The 15,691-nt window shown below is 36.3% G+C and overlaps 2 protein-coding genes and 2 pseudogenes across 2 annotated transcripts; 3 read left to right on the top strand and 1 right to left on the bottom strand.

Annotated features, from left to right (window-relative positions):
* The first annotated feature begins 359 nt into the window (after positions 1-359).
* Positions 360-3,946, top strand: LOC120113386 (annotated as a pseudogene).
* Positions 3,947-4,502: 556 nt separating this feature from the next.
* On the bottom strand, positions 4,503-6,917 carry LOC120219287 (annotated as a pseudogene).
* A 762-nt stretch (positions 6,918-7,679) lies between these two features.
* On the top strand, positions 7,680-11,102 carry LOC120219286 (pre-rRNA-processing protein las1-like). The gene is made up of 9 exons (XM_039216112.1): positions 7,680-7,874; positions 7,941-8,032; positions 8,105-8,176; positions 8,282-8,388; positions 8,504-8,559; positions 8,677-8,851; positions 9,082-9,165; positions 9,774-10,064; positions 10,219-11,102. Exons 1-9 carry the CDS (start codon positions 7,695-7,697, stop codon positions 11,100-11,102), a joined length of 1,941 nt encoding a protein of 646 aa, XP_039072043.1. The 5' UTR covers positions 7,680-7,694.
* Positions 11,103-12,707: 1,605 nt separating this feature from the next.
* LOC120219207 (dolichyl-diphosphooligosaccharide--protein glycosyltransferase subunit DAD1-like) lies at positions 12,708-14,211 on the top strand. Its single transcript, XM_039216059.1, has 5 exons — positions 12,708-12,920; positions 13,017-13,064; positions 13,439-13,526; positions 13,604-13,647; positions 13,947-14,211. The coding sequence occupies exons 1-5, from the start codon at positions 12,834-12,836 to the stop codon at positions 14,028-14,030; spliced, it is 351 nt and encodes a 116-aa protein (XP_039071990.1). The 5' UTR covers positions 12,708-12,833; the 3' UTR covers positions 14,031-14,211.
* The last annotated feature ends 1,480 nt before the right edge of the window (positions 14,212-15,691 follow it).

Genomic DNA, 15,691 nt, shown 5'->3' with positions numbered 1-15,691 from the left:
AATCAAAGTAAAAAAGCAAAGAAAAGAAGAGAAAGGGAAGTGTTTTGGTTCTCTTATTATTCTTCTTCTTCAAAGAAAACACTGATCGCTTGCGGTATTTACTCCTTTTCATTAATTATTACTTAACTCTAATATTCTTCCCTTTTTTTTGTGTGTGTGTGTGTTTGCTCTAATTTCTGAAGCTTTGGTTTTCTTCTCAGGATTTCTTTTACATATGTAATTGGATAGAAGCAGATTCTTCTAAGGTTAAACGTCAACCAGTGCATGTTTACTTTGCCTTGAAGGGTATTTTCTCTTCTTTTATTTCCTTTTGAAAATGTTTGTCTTACACTATTTGATTGGTGCAGGTTCAACAGGAGAACTATTTTAGTCTAGTTGAGAAAATGTATGAAGATTGCTCAGTCCTTTCATCAATGGGAGGGAACGAGGTCTGTTCAGAAACCTTGTTTTCATCAACATTTCAAAGCCCTAATTTCAACTTCATGCCATTTGAACCTTTACTTCCTATGATCCCTGTAAGTCATTCATCTTCCCTTGTTATTGCTTGAACTGTACTGTTTATTCATTGTAAGTTACTTTTCCTGGGATTAAATAGAAAAGAAGAAAATGGGTTAAAAGAGGATATGGAAAGCGGGTCTGGGAGTGAACTACAAGCTGAAGACAAGCCCGGGAATGAAGAGAATTGTAGTGAGCAGCCACTCAAGAGAAAACGTTACCATCGTCATACAGCTCGCCAGATTCAAGAGTTGGAAGCGTATTTCCCACTTTCTTTAACTCTTTTTTCTACCCATTTATAACATTGCCTTCGTTTACAGAGAGCAATGTTTGGTGTTTTGCAGTGTTTTTAAGGAATGTCCACATCCGGATGACAAGCAAAGGATGAGACTAAGCCAAGAACTTGGCCTTAAGCCTCGACAAGTCAAGTTCTGGTTCCAAAATCGCCGCACTCAAATGAAGGTGAAATCAGAACTAGTTATTTTCATATCTCTCCCTCTCGTCTCTCTCTACACATACTGAAAATGAATCGTTTGAGAGATTTATCACAAAACAAAAAAAAACCCCGTGTACCAAGGAAACGCGTTGACTGGTTTGCATGAAAAAAACAGCTCAAATCCTAAGGTCTAAACTGCTGAAAAAGAAGGATCTTCTTTAATTTGGGGCCACTGCAACTACAGTCTGTATTCATAAATGTGGACTGTGTTCTGCATTAAACTCATTTACCCGCTCATGTGCTTCCCAAAGGTTTCGCACAGTTAATGCAAATTATACTCATTATGGCCATTAAGGATATAGTTGATGTTTGATTTTGAATCTTTAATTGTCAGGCTCAACAAGATCGATCTGAGAATGTCATACTTAGAGCTGAGAATGAATCTCTTAAGAATGAGTTTTACCGGCTTCAGGTGGAACTCATCAAATTTTTTTGTCCCAATTGTGGTGGTCCAACTGTCCCTGGAGGAGTTTCCTTTGAAGAACTTCGTGTAGAAAATGCAAGACTAGCAGAAGAGGTTATTTCAAAATGATATTACTTTTCTCTACTTTATATACACAGGAGGAAATTAAATTAAAATTTACTGTTGATAATTTTGATATGTTTTTACAGTTAGAACGGGTCTGCGCCATTTCTTCACAATATATGGGGCATCCTATCCAAACAGCGGGTTCATTAATCCCACCTTCACTGGATTTGAACATGAACATTTATCCAAGGCAATTCTCAGAGCCTATAGCTCCTACATTGGCTGAAACAGCCTCCTTTCCCCTGAATGATAACCCGGTTTTATTGGACGAGGAGAAAACTATTGCAGTGGAGATTGCTATGTCTGCCGTGGATGAACTGGTGAAGATGTGCCGAGCAAATGAGCCTCTCTGGAAACAAAACAAAGAAAATGGAAAGGAACTACTCGACCTCAAAGAGCATGCCAAGTTGTTCCATTGGCCACTAAATCTCGAGCAGTGCTCAAGTGAGATCAGGACTGAAGCTAGCCGTGACAGTGCAGTCGTTATAATGAATAGCATCACTTTGGTAGAAGCATTTCTTGATGCCGTACGCTTCCTTTCCTTGAATTTTTATCTAACAATTTCATTCGATAGCGCTATTGTTAATGGCAGAAATCTCGTTTTGAAATGATTTCTTTACAATTGTAGAACAAATGGACCGAGCTCTTTCCCTCAATAGTTGCCAGAGCTAAAAGTATTCAAGTTATATCACCGGGTGTTTCAGGGACAAATGGTTGTCTCCAGCTGGTATACACTCGCATTTCATGCCATGTCTACATTATATTCATTATGCTTAGTCGTCCATCTGATAAGTTGCTTTTGTTTATTTGAGCAGATGTATGCAGAATTTCATGTTCTATCTCCATTGGTGCCCACACGAGAGGCATATTTCCTTCGTTATTGCCAACAACAAAATCTGGAGGACGAAACGTATTGGGCAATTGTTGATTTCCCACTGGATGGCTTTCATAATAACTTACAGTCTTCATTTCCCTTATACAAGAGAAGGCCCTCTGGCTGGTTTGATTCATGACATGCCTAACGGCTACTCAATGGTTACTTGGGTTGAACATGCAGAGATAGAGGAGAAACCAATCCATCACATATTTACTCACTTTGTTAACTCTGGAATGGCATTTGGAGCAAATCGTTGGTTAGCTGTTTTAGAGAGACAATGCGAAAGGAATGCTAGCCTCATGGCCAGAAACATCACTGACATTGGAGGTTAAAAAATTTCCACTTTTTTTTATGATTTGGTTTCCATTATATTCAGATTTTACACCCATTTATACTTTCACTTTCAGTGATACCTTCTCCAGAAGCAAGGAAGAATCTAATGGGACTATCTCAAAGGATGATAAGAACATTCTGTGTCAACATCAGCAGCTCCAGCGGTCAGTTATGGACGGCTATTCCAGATTCCTCCGACGATACTGTTAGAATCACTACAAGGAAAGTCAGTGAACCAGGTCAGCACAATGGACTTTTTCTTTGTGCTGTTTCCACTACTTGGCTGCCAAATCCTCACCACCAAGTCTTTGACCTTCTGAGGGATGAACGCCGCAGAGCTCAGGTTCCATCTCTCTCTATATATATTATTGGTGCCTCTTTTTGCTTCCTCTTAAAATGCTGGATTTTAATATAATATTATGCAGCTGGAGATTCTTTCAAATGGAAGTGCTTTACATGAGGTGGCTCACATTGCTAATAGCGCCCACCATGGGAACTGCATTTCACTTCTTAGAATCGATGTAATAATTTCCTTCTCGGATTGTTAAATGCTACATTTCCACATCTTTCCCCTCTTTTACATAAAATTAACCCTATGGTTTCTAAATACGTTAAACGCAGGTTGCTGGCAACTCCTCCCATAACGTAGAGCTGATGCTGCAAGAGAGCTGCACAGACCGATCCGGTAGCCTCGTTGTTTACTCAACTGTGGATGTTGATTCAGTTCAGCTTGCGATGAGCGGGGAGGACCTATCTTCCATCCCATTGCTTCCCTTGGGATTTTTCATAACTCCAATGGAACTCATCAAAGATGCTCACAATACTGAAGAGGCAAATGGAAATATGTCTGCAGGCAGTTTACTCACCGTTGGACTTCAAGTTCTTGCCAGCACAATTCCAACAGCAAAAATCAAACTCTCAAGCATTGCAGCCATCAACAACCATTTATCCACAACCGTTCACCAAATAAGTACCGCTCTGAGTAGTAGCAGTGGCACCCTTAGCTGCCCCGATAAAGGGAATGGTGCAGGCTTAGGTTCTTGCAGTGAGGCTGCTAATGCACCAGAAAAATAGGGTCTTGGCTCTTCGTGAATTGCCCGTAAAACCCTCACTTTTTTTTAATGATTTTTACGATGGATGATAAATCGGGGAAGTTATTAGTAATTTATCGAAAACCAAGTAGGGGAAATTTCTTGTTGGAGTAACAGTTGTAGTAATTTTGTGGCAAATGAGAGTGTAATATAAGGTGTGGAGGAAGTCAAGAGCCCACATGTTGTGTGACGCTTGCTTTCTGGTAAGCCCTAAAATATAAACCGTGCTTCAAATATATTAAGTCAGTTGATACAATGGAAACAAATTATATACAACTATCCTCTCATTCATGGTTCAAATCTTCTCGACAACACATATTGACAATTGCCCAACATCTTTGTTTCCTTAGTCCAGGAGTTGTAGCTTAGATAAATAGCATTGGACAAAATTGCTTAGTCGTTGGTATTGCAATTTCCCTCTACTTAGTCCAGCATTGGACAAAATTTTTATTCTAATCAATATGAGTCGACTCAGTTTGAGTATTCATTAATGCCTTCGTTAAAATTAAACTTTTAATTACTAACAATAAGTTGACATAGTGAAACGATGCATTAGATTTCTAACCTTTTAAGTGAAATCAGAAGGTCGAATCATTTATGGACGAAACTGGAACTTTCTTTAGTATAGCTGGAACCTTTTGATCTGCCTACCTTTTGCTAGCTTTGTTTTTATGCCGCCATCTACTCATGTTCCATATAATATTGCTCCACCCAAGCAGGGAACATTGCCGAACCATCGGTGTTAAGGTGAGATAGTTGCTGCTCCTATTGCTCGTTTTCGAACTTTAACTTCTCGGACAGGGTGTCCATGTCCTTTTCCAAAGACTGGATCCAGGACACATTTGGCTCGTCTGAAATTGACGACATTGATTGTGTTGGATCTCCTAAATTGCTGCTACTGCTTCGGAATGCAAAACTCGAAGCTTGTGTTAGTTTATTCAGCTCTTCTCCCTGTATACCCCAGTCTAGTTTTCCAACAGGCGAATTTGAGAAGTTAGAAGACACTACACTTGGTGAAGAAAACCCCGAGTAGTGATTTACGGTAGTAAGTTCTATAAATCTTGGGCTCTGGTTTGCAAAGGCAGCTGGCATTTGACTTAAAATTGTACCTCCAGTCGACCTAGATGGTTCGACCCCAAAGGATTGAGATGCCTTCGAGGGATAGGATGGTAGGTTTGTCATGTAGCTAACTCCAGTGGGAGACTGCAGATGATGAGTTGAAGTATCAAGTGAGATTCCTCCAAACCAATTTGATTGTTCCGTTTGTAGTAGATGCAGAAAAGGTTGAAGTAGTGGACAAGGGATTTTTCCAATTTATGGTGGAGGAAAGACCAGGTATCTCATCAATTAGCCGTTGAGTTTGGCTGCGGTGACACCTTTCCGATCCAAGTTGTTCCTTGTCCAAGTCCATATTCCGAACACATCGAGCAGTTTTCAGCCTACTACCATGAGGCTGCAATGACGGTACGGTGTTGGACTGACTAGGCCACATCACTCCAGCCATAGGTGAAGATGTACTACCAGTAGGGGTCAAGGGTGGTGTTGATGTTGAAGGTAACAATAGAGATGGGGATCCAAGACCATGTGGGCTCATTGAACCCATGTCTAAAGAGGAATCGATAGCTGAATAAGATCTTGGGGAATGCATTGCTGAACCTGTTGAAGCATACACGGTGCGAAGCTCTTCAGGCTTGTGAGCAAAGAAACAAACCTTCCTGTTGCAGTTAGTCTCGTCCTTGCAAAAACGAGTTCGCTATTGGGCAGGATGAAGCCAGCACTCGAAAATACCATGTGTGTACTCACAATTATCGCCTTGCTTGCAGGGACCCTTACGAAATTCAGGGCAAGGAACACAACTGTAAATGTCTTTCCTAGGATCACGTCTCCTTTCATTTTCCATGGGATGAACAAAAGGACACTCGGTCCAGTCATGAGAGTACGCCCTTGAACAAGGCGTGACCTTGAAATTATACATCCTAAACTCGTCTGTGCCATACATGTCACTTTTATTATCTGGAAGAGTAAAATAATTTGTATACACTTTCTTTTCAGTTCCATCTTTCAGAACACAGGCCATTAACAACCTTCTATTTCCGCGGGTAAACCTTCTATTTCACCGTCACATGGGCTTCCTTTCAACAAAGACTCCAATATCTTTTTCTTCAAGCTGAAAGTTAAATTACGAGCCGGTGTACTCAAATCAATAGGTCGGTTTCCATTAGCATCAAGAGAATTGGTAATCAGCAGCTGCATCAAGCAAGATTTTTACAATCTCAATCGAACAATATGATCCACCAGCAGCAGCACAGTGAAGAGCAGTGGCGCCATCGAACCATGCGTCCGGTTAACATCAACATGTCCACTTTTGACAATATAATTCACCACATTCTTGCTCCCAAAGAGGGAAGCAATCAAAAGGGGTGTTCTTTCTTCAAACCCCATCTTTCTCGAACCAATTCTCCTTCCGTACCATAAGCTCGGCTCATCGATATCAGAACACCCTTCTTCAATGGCACTTTTGAAGCCAACGAGATCATTCGAAGCCGACAACTCCAATAAAAATGATAACTTTTGAGGAACCTTATCCAGATAAAATACCAAACAATCAGATATGTAACAAATAACCTTATCCAAAAAATAAAAGACAAAATCATATAAGAAACAGAGAATCAATTGCGAAAGTGAAAAAAGAAAAACCTCAACAAAAATTAACTACACATGTCAAATAGCCTAACGTAGTACTAACATAGAAAGCTAACTACCTACAGGTCCCCAACAATGACAACACTTCAGAGTTTTTTCTATCACACCAGCTAACAAATACGAGAAGAAAACAAACCCAAAATGTGCCTTATACAAAATAATCATCATAATAATAAGCTTTATGCCTTTTTACCTTCAAAATATGGGAGATATTTTGTATGGTTATCACCTTTATGTTTTTATTTAAGGGTTAGGATTAAATTATTTTTGTAATCTCAATATACATACATTCACATCTTATCATTATTATTTTCTTGAATTTCATATTATTTTCTATTATTTTGTCATGTCTTATTTCTTATAATAAATGTTATTTTTGTTTCTTACCCACATCAATATTGGTGTATTACGGACTCTACTGGTATATGGCTCATGTGGTTTATGAAAGTTATGTTTTTATATGGCTCATGTAGAGTTCTGGGGTGTGTATGAGGGACTGGGTGTTACATGGGGATGGCGATGCAGGCTATCATTGTGGAGATTGATAATAAGGACGTTTTGTCTTTACTAGAACAGGGTGCAACAATGGAGGGTGTATCCCCTATGGTTCTGCACATTGTTGATCAACATGATTGACGTTTGAAGTTCACTTATGTGACTCGAGAAAGAAATAAAATTGTGGATGGCATGAAAAAACTGGTATGGACTCTTCCGTTTGATGTTCGAACTTTCCAACACCCACCTAATGCAATAGGATTACTGCTGCATGGGGATGCTCATAGCTACGCTCAGCAAAACGATGGGTGCTTAGCTTAGGTTCTCATGTCTTTAATCTCCTTTGTGTATTAAAGAAAAGATTTAGATTGAAATTTTATAAATAAAAAACTATACTAAATTAAAATTGCTTTGCTCCTTGTCCAGAAAAACAAAATACTAAAACTATTGTGTATTTGTGGACCAATTTCGTAATTAATGGACTGAACTCCCAAAACTTAGAGAGAGAAAAAGAAGAAGCTAACAGTAATAAAATTCCCAACAATTTTTATTTGGGTTCAATAGGAAGAAACCCAATCCATTAACCCAACTCCAATTTCTTAGATTCAGAAGGGTTTAAGAAAAAGGAGAAAAACCTCTGCACATCGTTGTTCAGTTCCCCCGCACCTCCCACTAATGGAACCGCTGCCAGGGTTTGAAGAGGAAGCTATTGAAGCTTATAATCAAGAGTCTTCGTCATCCACACCTTCCGGTGACTACAAATTGGTCCCCTGGTTGAACTGGGCCGAATGGGAATCCGTTAGAAAATCCCTCTTCTCTTCTTCTCCACGCAAGATTTCCTTTGCCCTCTCAAGAGTACATAGAATTCTCTCTTCTCTTCCATTTTTCTTTGTTGGTTTCTCATAAAGTATCCATTTTTAGATATCAACGTGGCGGAGCAGAGGTTGTTTACCAGTTGTGATTGATGTCACTGCTTCAATCGTTGAAATTCAACAGTCCGATCCTTTCTTCCGGTAACCATTTACTCATTAAAATTTCCCTTACTTTTTCCAACAGAGTTATGCATAGTTTCCTTATTTCTGTAGAGGTGACAAATCAAATGATGGTTCACATTCAGAACAAATGCTAGCTATGTTGTATTGCATGGCAATCTTGAGGTGAATTTCTTTCTTTTTCTTAGTAATTGGGGAACCTTTGGGGGTCTATAGTTAATGCCTTCATAGTTTTATGCTTTGATATTTTTTTAATGTTAACCTTTGAAGGCTTGTTAACTGTGTCATCGAGAAGACACGTAAGAGAACTGGGATTTCGATTGCTGATGCAGCTGATGCCATTGGTATTCCAAGAAGACTGATTGATGTTCGTCATGGTAAGCACAGTTTTAATAATTAGTATGGTGGTAGTGTGAAAGATATCTTCATCTAGTCACTCAGCTCCAACAAGAAAAAAAATGATTTGATTTCTTTGTTTCTTTATATTGGCAGAGGGTTCTCACCGTGACCTACCAGCCCTCACAATTGCTCGGGATTCATCAGTCGTGGTAGGCGCTTCATTTGTTCTTTTCATCTTCTTCATCTTTATCTTATAGTCGTTTTCTTTCCTTTGTATTTTTTGTTTTTCAAATTGTGCTGTGTTCTGTGGTTCTTACTAATTTCAGGCACTTAATTGGCTGAAATCCTATTATTGGGAACCTCAGAAGAAGCTAATTTCATTTCATAGAGATGGAATTGTTCATACTCAAAGAGAAATCAAATCCAAACTCCGTGAATTGGCTTTATGCATAAAAGTCCAGCAGAATCCTGAACTTAGATCTTTGCTTGTCAAAGGAAAAGGTGCTTTTGTCTCTTCCTTAACTTTCACATAATATTTGAGCCTTTTTTCTCTCTCCTGCAACTAATATAAGTGTAAGTGATTTCTTCCATGGATTATTTATCAGACTGTTTTTCTGTCCTGCATCAAACATAGCATGGTTCCCATTACCTGGTACCTTTTGTAATATTTTCCTCCTAATCTTTAGGGTTCATCTGAAAACACCATAGTTTATATTTTCTTCTTTTTACAGGTGGAAGACAGGTCAAACACCTTTGCGGCCGTAGTAAATTCTTTTCACTCATGGCAGGGAAGGTTCATTCATGCCAATCTGGAGGTATATCCTCCCTGATCAGTTACTTTTAGATGCATTTTTTGTACAGAAGAATTGTGATGTTTAGTATCAGAAACCAAATGATTTAATTAAACTATTCTTCGGTTGACCTGTTTAGAACATGTTGCTTCATTATTTCATCTTAAAGAATATTGAAATTATCTTCCCCATGAAAGTTACTTCTATTATTCTATACGATTATCAATTATTAGAAAGCATTTGTTTCACCTGAAATGTCGGACAGATTCTTTTAGATCTATAGGTCAAAGAGAAGCATATATTTACACCCTAAGTTGAGTTTAGGAAAAATGTGTTCTTTCCTAAATTCTCTTTGTCTATGTTGTTTCATTTTCACCCTTTCCTTCCCTGTCCTTGTTTAGCTCAAAATATAGGAGATGAAGAGCATTGGTTTTTCTTGAAACTTTGCAGTATTTTTAATGAAATTTCCACTGAAAAGTGAAATTGAGTGGTGTATAATCTATGCAGAGTTTACAGGCTTTTTTTCTTTTTATGTGCTCTGACTGGAATGCGTTGAGATATTGCTTTCTAGAATGTGCACTTCATGTCTAATAAAATTACTCATTTTCTGATGAGTGTGTCTGTATTTTCAGGTGCTAAGAAACGGATTAGCAAAACCTTAAAAAGTCTTGTAAGCTTATATTCTACTTCGTCCTCAGAAGTAGTGTCTGTATTATTGGAATTCTTGCTGAAGGCTTTAGATTCGTCAAGCTCCATGAACATTTCAAAAGGGACCGAAGATGGCCTAGATAAACATGCTGCATTGGATGATTGGCAGCCTGTCATAAAAAAAATTTCAAAGAAGGAACCAGAATTGCTTCTTGCCCTTCTTCAGAGGATTCTTGATATGATTGGGACAAAGGATGCATCAAAATATGAAACAGGTAAACACGTAATTATATCGACTAGGTTGTGCATCCCTTTTGAATGTCGCTTTTTGTCTTTGCCTGTCAATTGCTAGCTTAGTGGAACACTTCTACCTAATTTGGCATTTGTTTACTTTCTATCTATCTCCTTTTTCTGATTCTTATTTAGAAGGTCATTCGGCATCATTAGAGAGTAGACAAGAGGCTTACGAAATAGAGCATCTCTCATCTTTGTTTGCATGGCTGGTTAGACATTTGGAATTAAAAGCCCACGCCAAAGGTTCTGTTGAAATAGGCATGTCAAATTCAATTCTACTGGAGCTACTGCGTACCTGTCTTTTGGTGTCGGCTTTCTGTAATGACCATCTCTTGGATTCAGCCCTTCATATTGCACAGCTGGTCGGAAACAGTGTTTTGATGGAGAAACTCAACAAAATTCGTTCCTTAGGTTTGTCAAGTACAGAGGTTATGGAAGAAAATACTTCAAACGAGATTTCAAGAAGTTTTAGTCAAAATGAGGAATATATCAATCAAGCAGCTAAGAAGCTAGAACTTGTGAAGCTTCATGGAAGGAAGAACGCTGTCATGAAAACAGCAGACGATGATAGAAACTTGAACAGATGGGTTGTGGCAAAATCATGGAATCCATGTCCACTCGGTATGCTGCCACGTACTCTTGGGTCTTCTGGTCGCATTCCGGTTCTTGACGGTGATAGTGATTGCCAAAAGGATACAGAATCAATGGAAGGGAAGAACAAGCGAGAACATAAGGGACAAAGTGGCAAGAGAGAAGCCAGCGATGATATCCAGCTAATGAATATCTCAAGCCCTAAGAAACTAAAGGAAACGGTGGAGAAGTACCATGAACTGGGTAGCGAAGATGTTTCTTCGAGCAGCACTTGTGGACACCTAATGATGGATGGAGTGTGGAAGAAAGTAGGGGAAACAGAGGTGCAGGCTATAGCGTCTGCTGTAAGGATTTTTGGTATAGGATTCTGCCTGCATATTTGGACCTGCTTTAGTGTTTGCTGTGATCTATTCAAAAACTGTGGCTAAAGTCGTCATCCCATCAATAACCCTTCCCGACTGGGTGGATATTATTTTTGTTTTTGTTTTTTGGTAAATGTTTTTAATATTTTTCTATTATTTAGTTAACCAGGATACTAATTTAGTTAAGTATTTATATTATATCGATAAAGTAATATAATTCTAATTGAAAATATTTAATTTAATCAAGTTATATAATTCTAAACTTTATTATTAATAAATTATTTTCCATATAAATCCAGTTAAAATTTTGTGAAGCACTCAATTGATAAATCAATTGACCACTTTGATGGAGTCAACCTCCATGCCTTGGAAGATGTTCTTCTGATGGGTCTTTCCCCTTTTAATGGTAGGTACTTCAGTAGTGCCCCTTCCTGGGAAACTAAGAAGAAATCGTGTGGTGAAGAAAATCAAGCAAAAGTTTTAGGGTGTTTGTTTTCTTTTTTATTATGTCCTTTTGCGGTTTTTTTTTCGTTGCTGGAGGTGTAACTTAGAAATAAGGTGGTTGTCTTTGGAGTTTTGTGGATGTGATAGTTTTAGGTGATTCTTTTTTGTAACGGTGTATGAGGGTATTTCGTGTTTTTATATGTATTGGGTGTTCTATTCAATAAACTATTTGGTACTCTTTTCTTCCTTCCAATGTTCGTTAACATACTTCTTAATATGTGGACGAATACTAAGAAAATTTTTAATGATACCTCTAACTTTCATTAAAAAAATGAAAAGTTTGAATCAACACTCTAATAAAATTTTCATATGTCATCTTTGTATGGCCTCATCGGAAAAAGAAGCTTCATTGCGTCACACGATCACTGTGACAAAATTCAATAATATTTCCTTAGCCAATAAAACCAAAATGTAGACATGAAAATACTTTTACTTAAAATCTCAACTAAATTTAACGTAAACAATGTCAAGCATGGAGGTGCGTACCAAATATTTTAGTGGTCAAAGCTTTAAAAATATAATTGTTATCTCGAGGGATTTCAAACTCGAGCATCAGAGATTACAAACTTGTTTGAGCTTTTATTGTCAAATAATTGTGAATTTTTATAATATATACTAAATTATATTATTAATAAAAAAATGTCAAGTGTTGAAATGATTTTCTCCTTAAAATTATTTTTAAAAAATTGGTGTCTATAAACTCAATTTATTAATAATAAAAAATTGTTTTTAAATTAAGAAAATGTATTTATAAAAATTTCTATATAAATTTATGTATGAATTTATTTATATTTTTAATATTATTTAATAGAAATTACAAAAAAAATATATAGAGAAAATAATATTATAATTTTATTCATATATATTATTATTTAAATATTTGATTGAATTTCATATCAATAATTATTTTAACCGTACTTTTATTTTTTATATTATATAATCTTTAAATAAACTAAATTTAAAACTACGATTATAATATTAATATAAAAAACATTTATCACTATATCTAATATTATTTATTACGTAAATTTTAATAACATATTTTTATTTTTATTTTTTTATTTGATATATTATTAATAATTTTTAAAATTTCAAATACAATTAAAAAATATTTCACTGTATCGAATATTGTGAAATTATTTTAGTTTAGTCATCCCGGGCCCCGAGTAAATGAAGGTCCAATTTAATAGATAGTAGTAGAGACTTGAGCGACTGGGTACAATTTACAAACAAGTTTAGCAGTAGGAGTGTAGATCCGAACGAGAGGCAGAGCAATTGAATTAGGGCAAAAACATGGGGAGAACATCGAGCAAGGAAGACGCCGGAGCCCTCTTCCATTCTCTTCGATCTGCTTACGCTGCAACCCCTGTCAATCTCAAGGTTCTCTCCTTCTTTCCCCCTTTTTAAATTGATCCAAATCTTGAGTTTTTGATCCCTTTTACCTCTTTAATTGAATCTGGGGTTTTCTATTTACAGATCATTGATCTATATGTGGGTTTCGCAATCTTCACCGCCCTGATCCAGGTACTTCCATTCATCTTCAGAAACGCGTTTCCTAAATCTTTGCTTTCTCACTATATTTCATCCGCTCAAACTTCACTTTTTTAAAATACATCAAACTTAACAAAGAATAAGGTAATGCATAATTATTTTTTAGAAAATGCAAGTATATTTTTAAATGTATTTTGAAAGTCCATGAGAACCTAATTAGAGTATAATGCTCCCTGGAACCATTTAATTGTTGGATTAAGGTAATTGTATCTTTTGATTTTGCTCGCCTACTCTTTATATTTCTTCCAAAAACCATTGTTGCAATGTTTTGATTATTTCTGTGCTAATATTCCAATATACTTAATTTAGTTGCATATATTTTCAAAACTTCTAATTGAGGACCGCAGGTAGTTTACATGGCTATCGTGGGATCATTTCCTTTCAACTCATTTCTTTCTGGGGTGCTTTCTTGCTTTGGAACAGCAGTCCTTGCTGGTAAGTCGGCTTTTTATGGTATCTCTTTGCAAGGTAAATGATTGCATATGACACGGGTTTCGTTTCTCTTGATTCAGTTTGTCTTCGTATTCAAGTGAACAAAGAAAACAAGGAATTCAAGGTAAGGTTGTTCATAGTCTCTTTGGCTTTACTACATGAGTTACAAGGCAGAGGAATCGATACAAAATGGAATGTTCTTATTATCTTTCTAAAATTCAAATGATATTGAAACTGTAAATCTTTCTAAACTTTGTTAGACTTTAAATCGATGCATAATGCATTTGATCTGCCTTAAACCTCCAAAAATTACTTATTGTCTCCTTGAGGTGGTTATTGGGTGATGGGTATATGTATATTTATATTTATATCCTCTTACCACGTGATAAATACTTAACTTGAAAATGCTCATATCAATTGCAGGATCTACCACCTGAACGAGCTTTTGCAGATTTTGTTCTTTGCAATTTGGTGCTTCATTTAGTGATAATGAATTTCCTTGGATAAATCAAGCCTCCAGGTTTGCTGGACTGCTGGTCCTCTGTTTCTGGCTGTGATTCATATTTATGGTATGAAACAAGACTCTTAGGTCAATGTTACGAGTTTATGCATATAGCATATATAATTGGGAACTGTAGTAAGAATTTGATCTTGCCTTTAGGTAAAGAGTTTGGAAGTTACTTGGAGGGGGGGGAGACGTTTGAGTGTCATTTTGTTTGTTCTGATTAGTTTCAGTGTTTTCCTTTCATGCAAAGGTGTTTTATAGACTTTAGATCTCTCATCTGCTGTCTTTGCATCATCAAATTGTCACATTTTCTTATGGCTATATTATGAGAACTATTTGTACGTCTAACATGCAATTCCAATATGTTTTCTTTATTCCAATTGTTGAATTGATCAGTTTCAAATGCACTACCATCTCTCTTGCTCTTGTTAGTAAAAATGTAGCAACATAAACAAAACACATCATCTTTTCAAATACTATACTCTAGCCAATTCTCATTGTCTTTATATCAAGAATTTGGAAATCTTCGCTCCATTCCTGTAATTGTTTTTTGAAGTTATGGTTATGAGGTTAGAAAGATCTTTTTTGTTGGTACTGTCGGCACATCTTATGACGTAACGGAAAAAATAATTAAGCGATCTTCATTAGAAATGAATCCGGGTAAAAAGGATGAAATATTACCTTTTTAGAAATCTAAAAAATGCTGAGATATTGTTACAAAATTAATCGTCTCCAACAATGGATGACTTGAAAAGAAAGAAAGTGAGAGAATTGGGAAGAGAAGAGTGCACAGCTGAGGAAAAAGAGGAAAGAGCGGTTATCATAAGGTATTTGGAACATTTATAAGAAATTAAGAATGTCATAGGATTATGAGAATAATGAAATTAGCCAAATTACAATTTATAAGGAGAAAAGAGCATGTACTACACCACAATTTATCCTTGGTGCTTATAGCAATATTACCGTTGGGACTGTCTGCAGCCATCATAATCATAATTGGAGTAACAATCATCAACCCTAGTTATGATGCATAGGTTTTCTTTCTTTGTTTGATGATTATTGACCACATTTTGGATTTGAAAAGTTAATCCAGTTTTATAAATCAGCTAATTAATGGATCTTGGGTGTTGCATGATAAAGTATCTGATCCATGCAAAGCGCAGATCAGACTTTATCTCTTATGATTTTCATATAAGCTTTATTATATACGATGATGAACTCAACAAGTGATCTTAGTAGTTCAAGGGAGTATTATTCTCTTTAGAAATTTTGAGTTCGAACAACTATCTGCAGAGTGTGTTTTGTCAATTATTTAAAAAAAATTCTAAATAGATACTATTTAAAAAAATATTTATGTAAAAAATGGTTGACTACACTTGTAGATATTGATTGTATCGTAACTTCATGTTGACGAAAATGGCTACCTCAAAGATTTTGCTTGAATGTGTCATAAACACGAATGGAAATAGAATTTTATATTAAAAACAAATTTGTAATATTTTAAAAGATGAAAATATATTGTCAATAAAAATATAATATGAATTTAAAATTATTAGATAAGCGATTGTACTGGCCATAACAATTATTCACATAATTTCTATGTTCTAGAAAACTCTAGATAATTACTGTCCAATATGTCTGTGCTTGTTGATCTCTTTAGTAA

This window comes from Hibiscus syriacus, unplaced genomic scaffold, assembly GCF_006381635.1.
Source record: "Hibiscus syriacus cultivar Baekdansim isolate YM2019G1 unplaced genomic scaffold, ASM638163v2 tig00110206_pilon, whole genome shotgun sequence".
Lineage (NCBI taxonomy): Eukaryota > Viridiplantae > Streptophyta > Magnoliopsida > Malvales > Malvaceae > Hibiscus > Hibiscus syriacus.
Note: the sequence above shows the minus strand (reverse complement) of the source record. Positions and strands in the feature narration are given on the sequence as shown.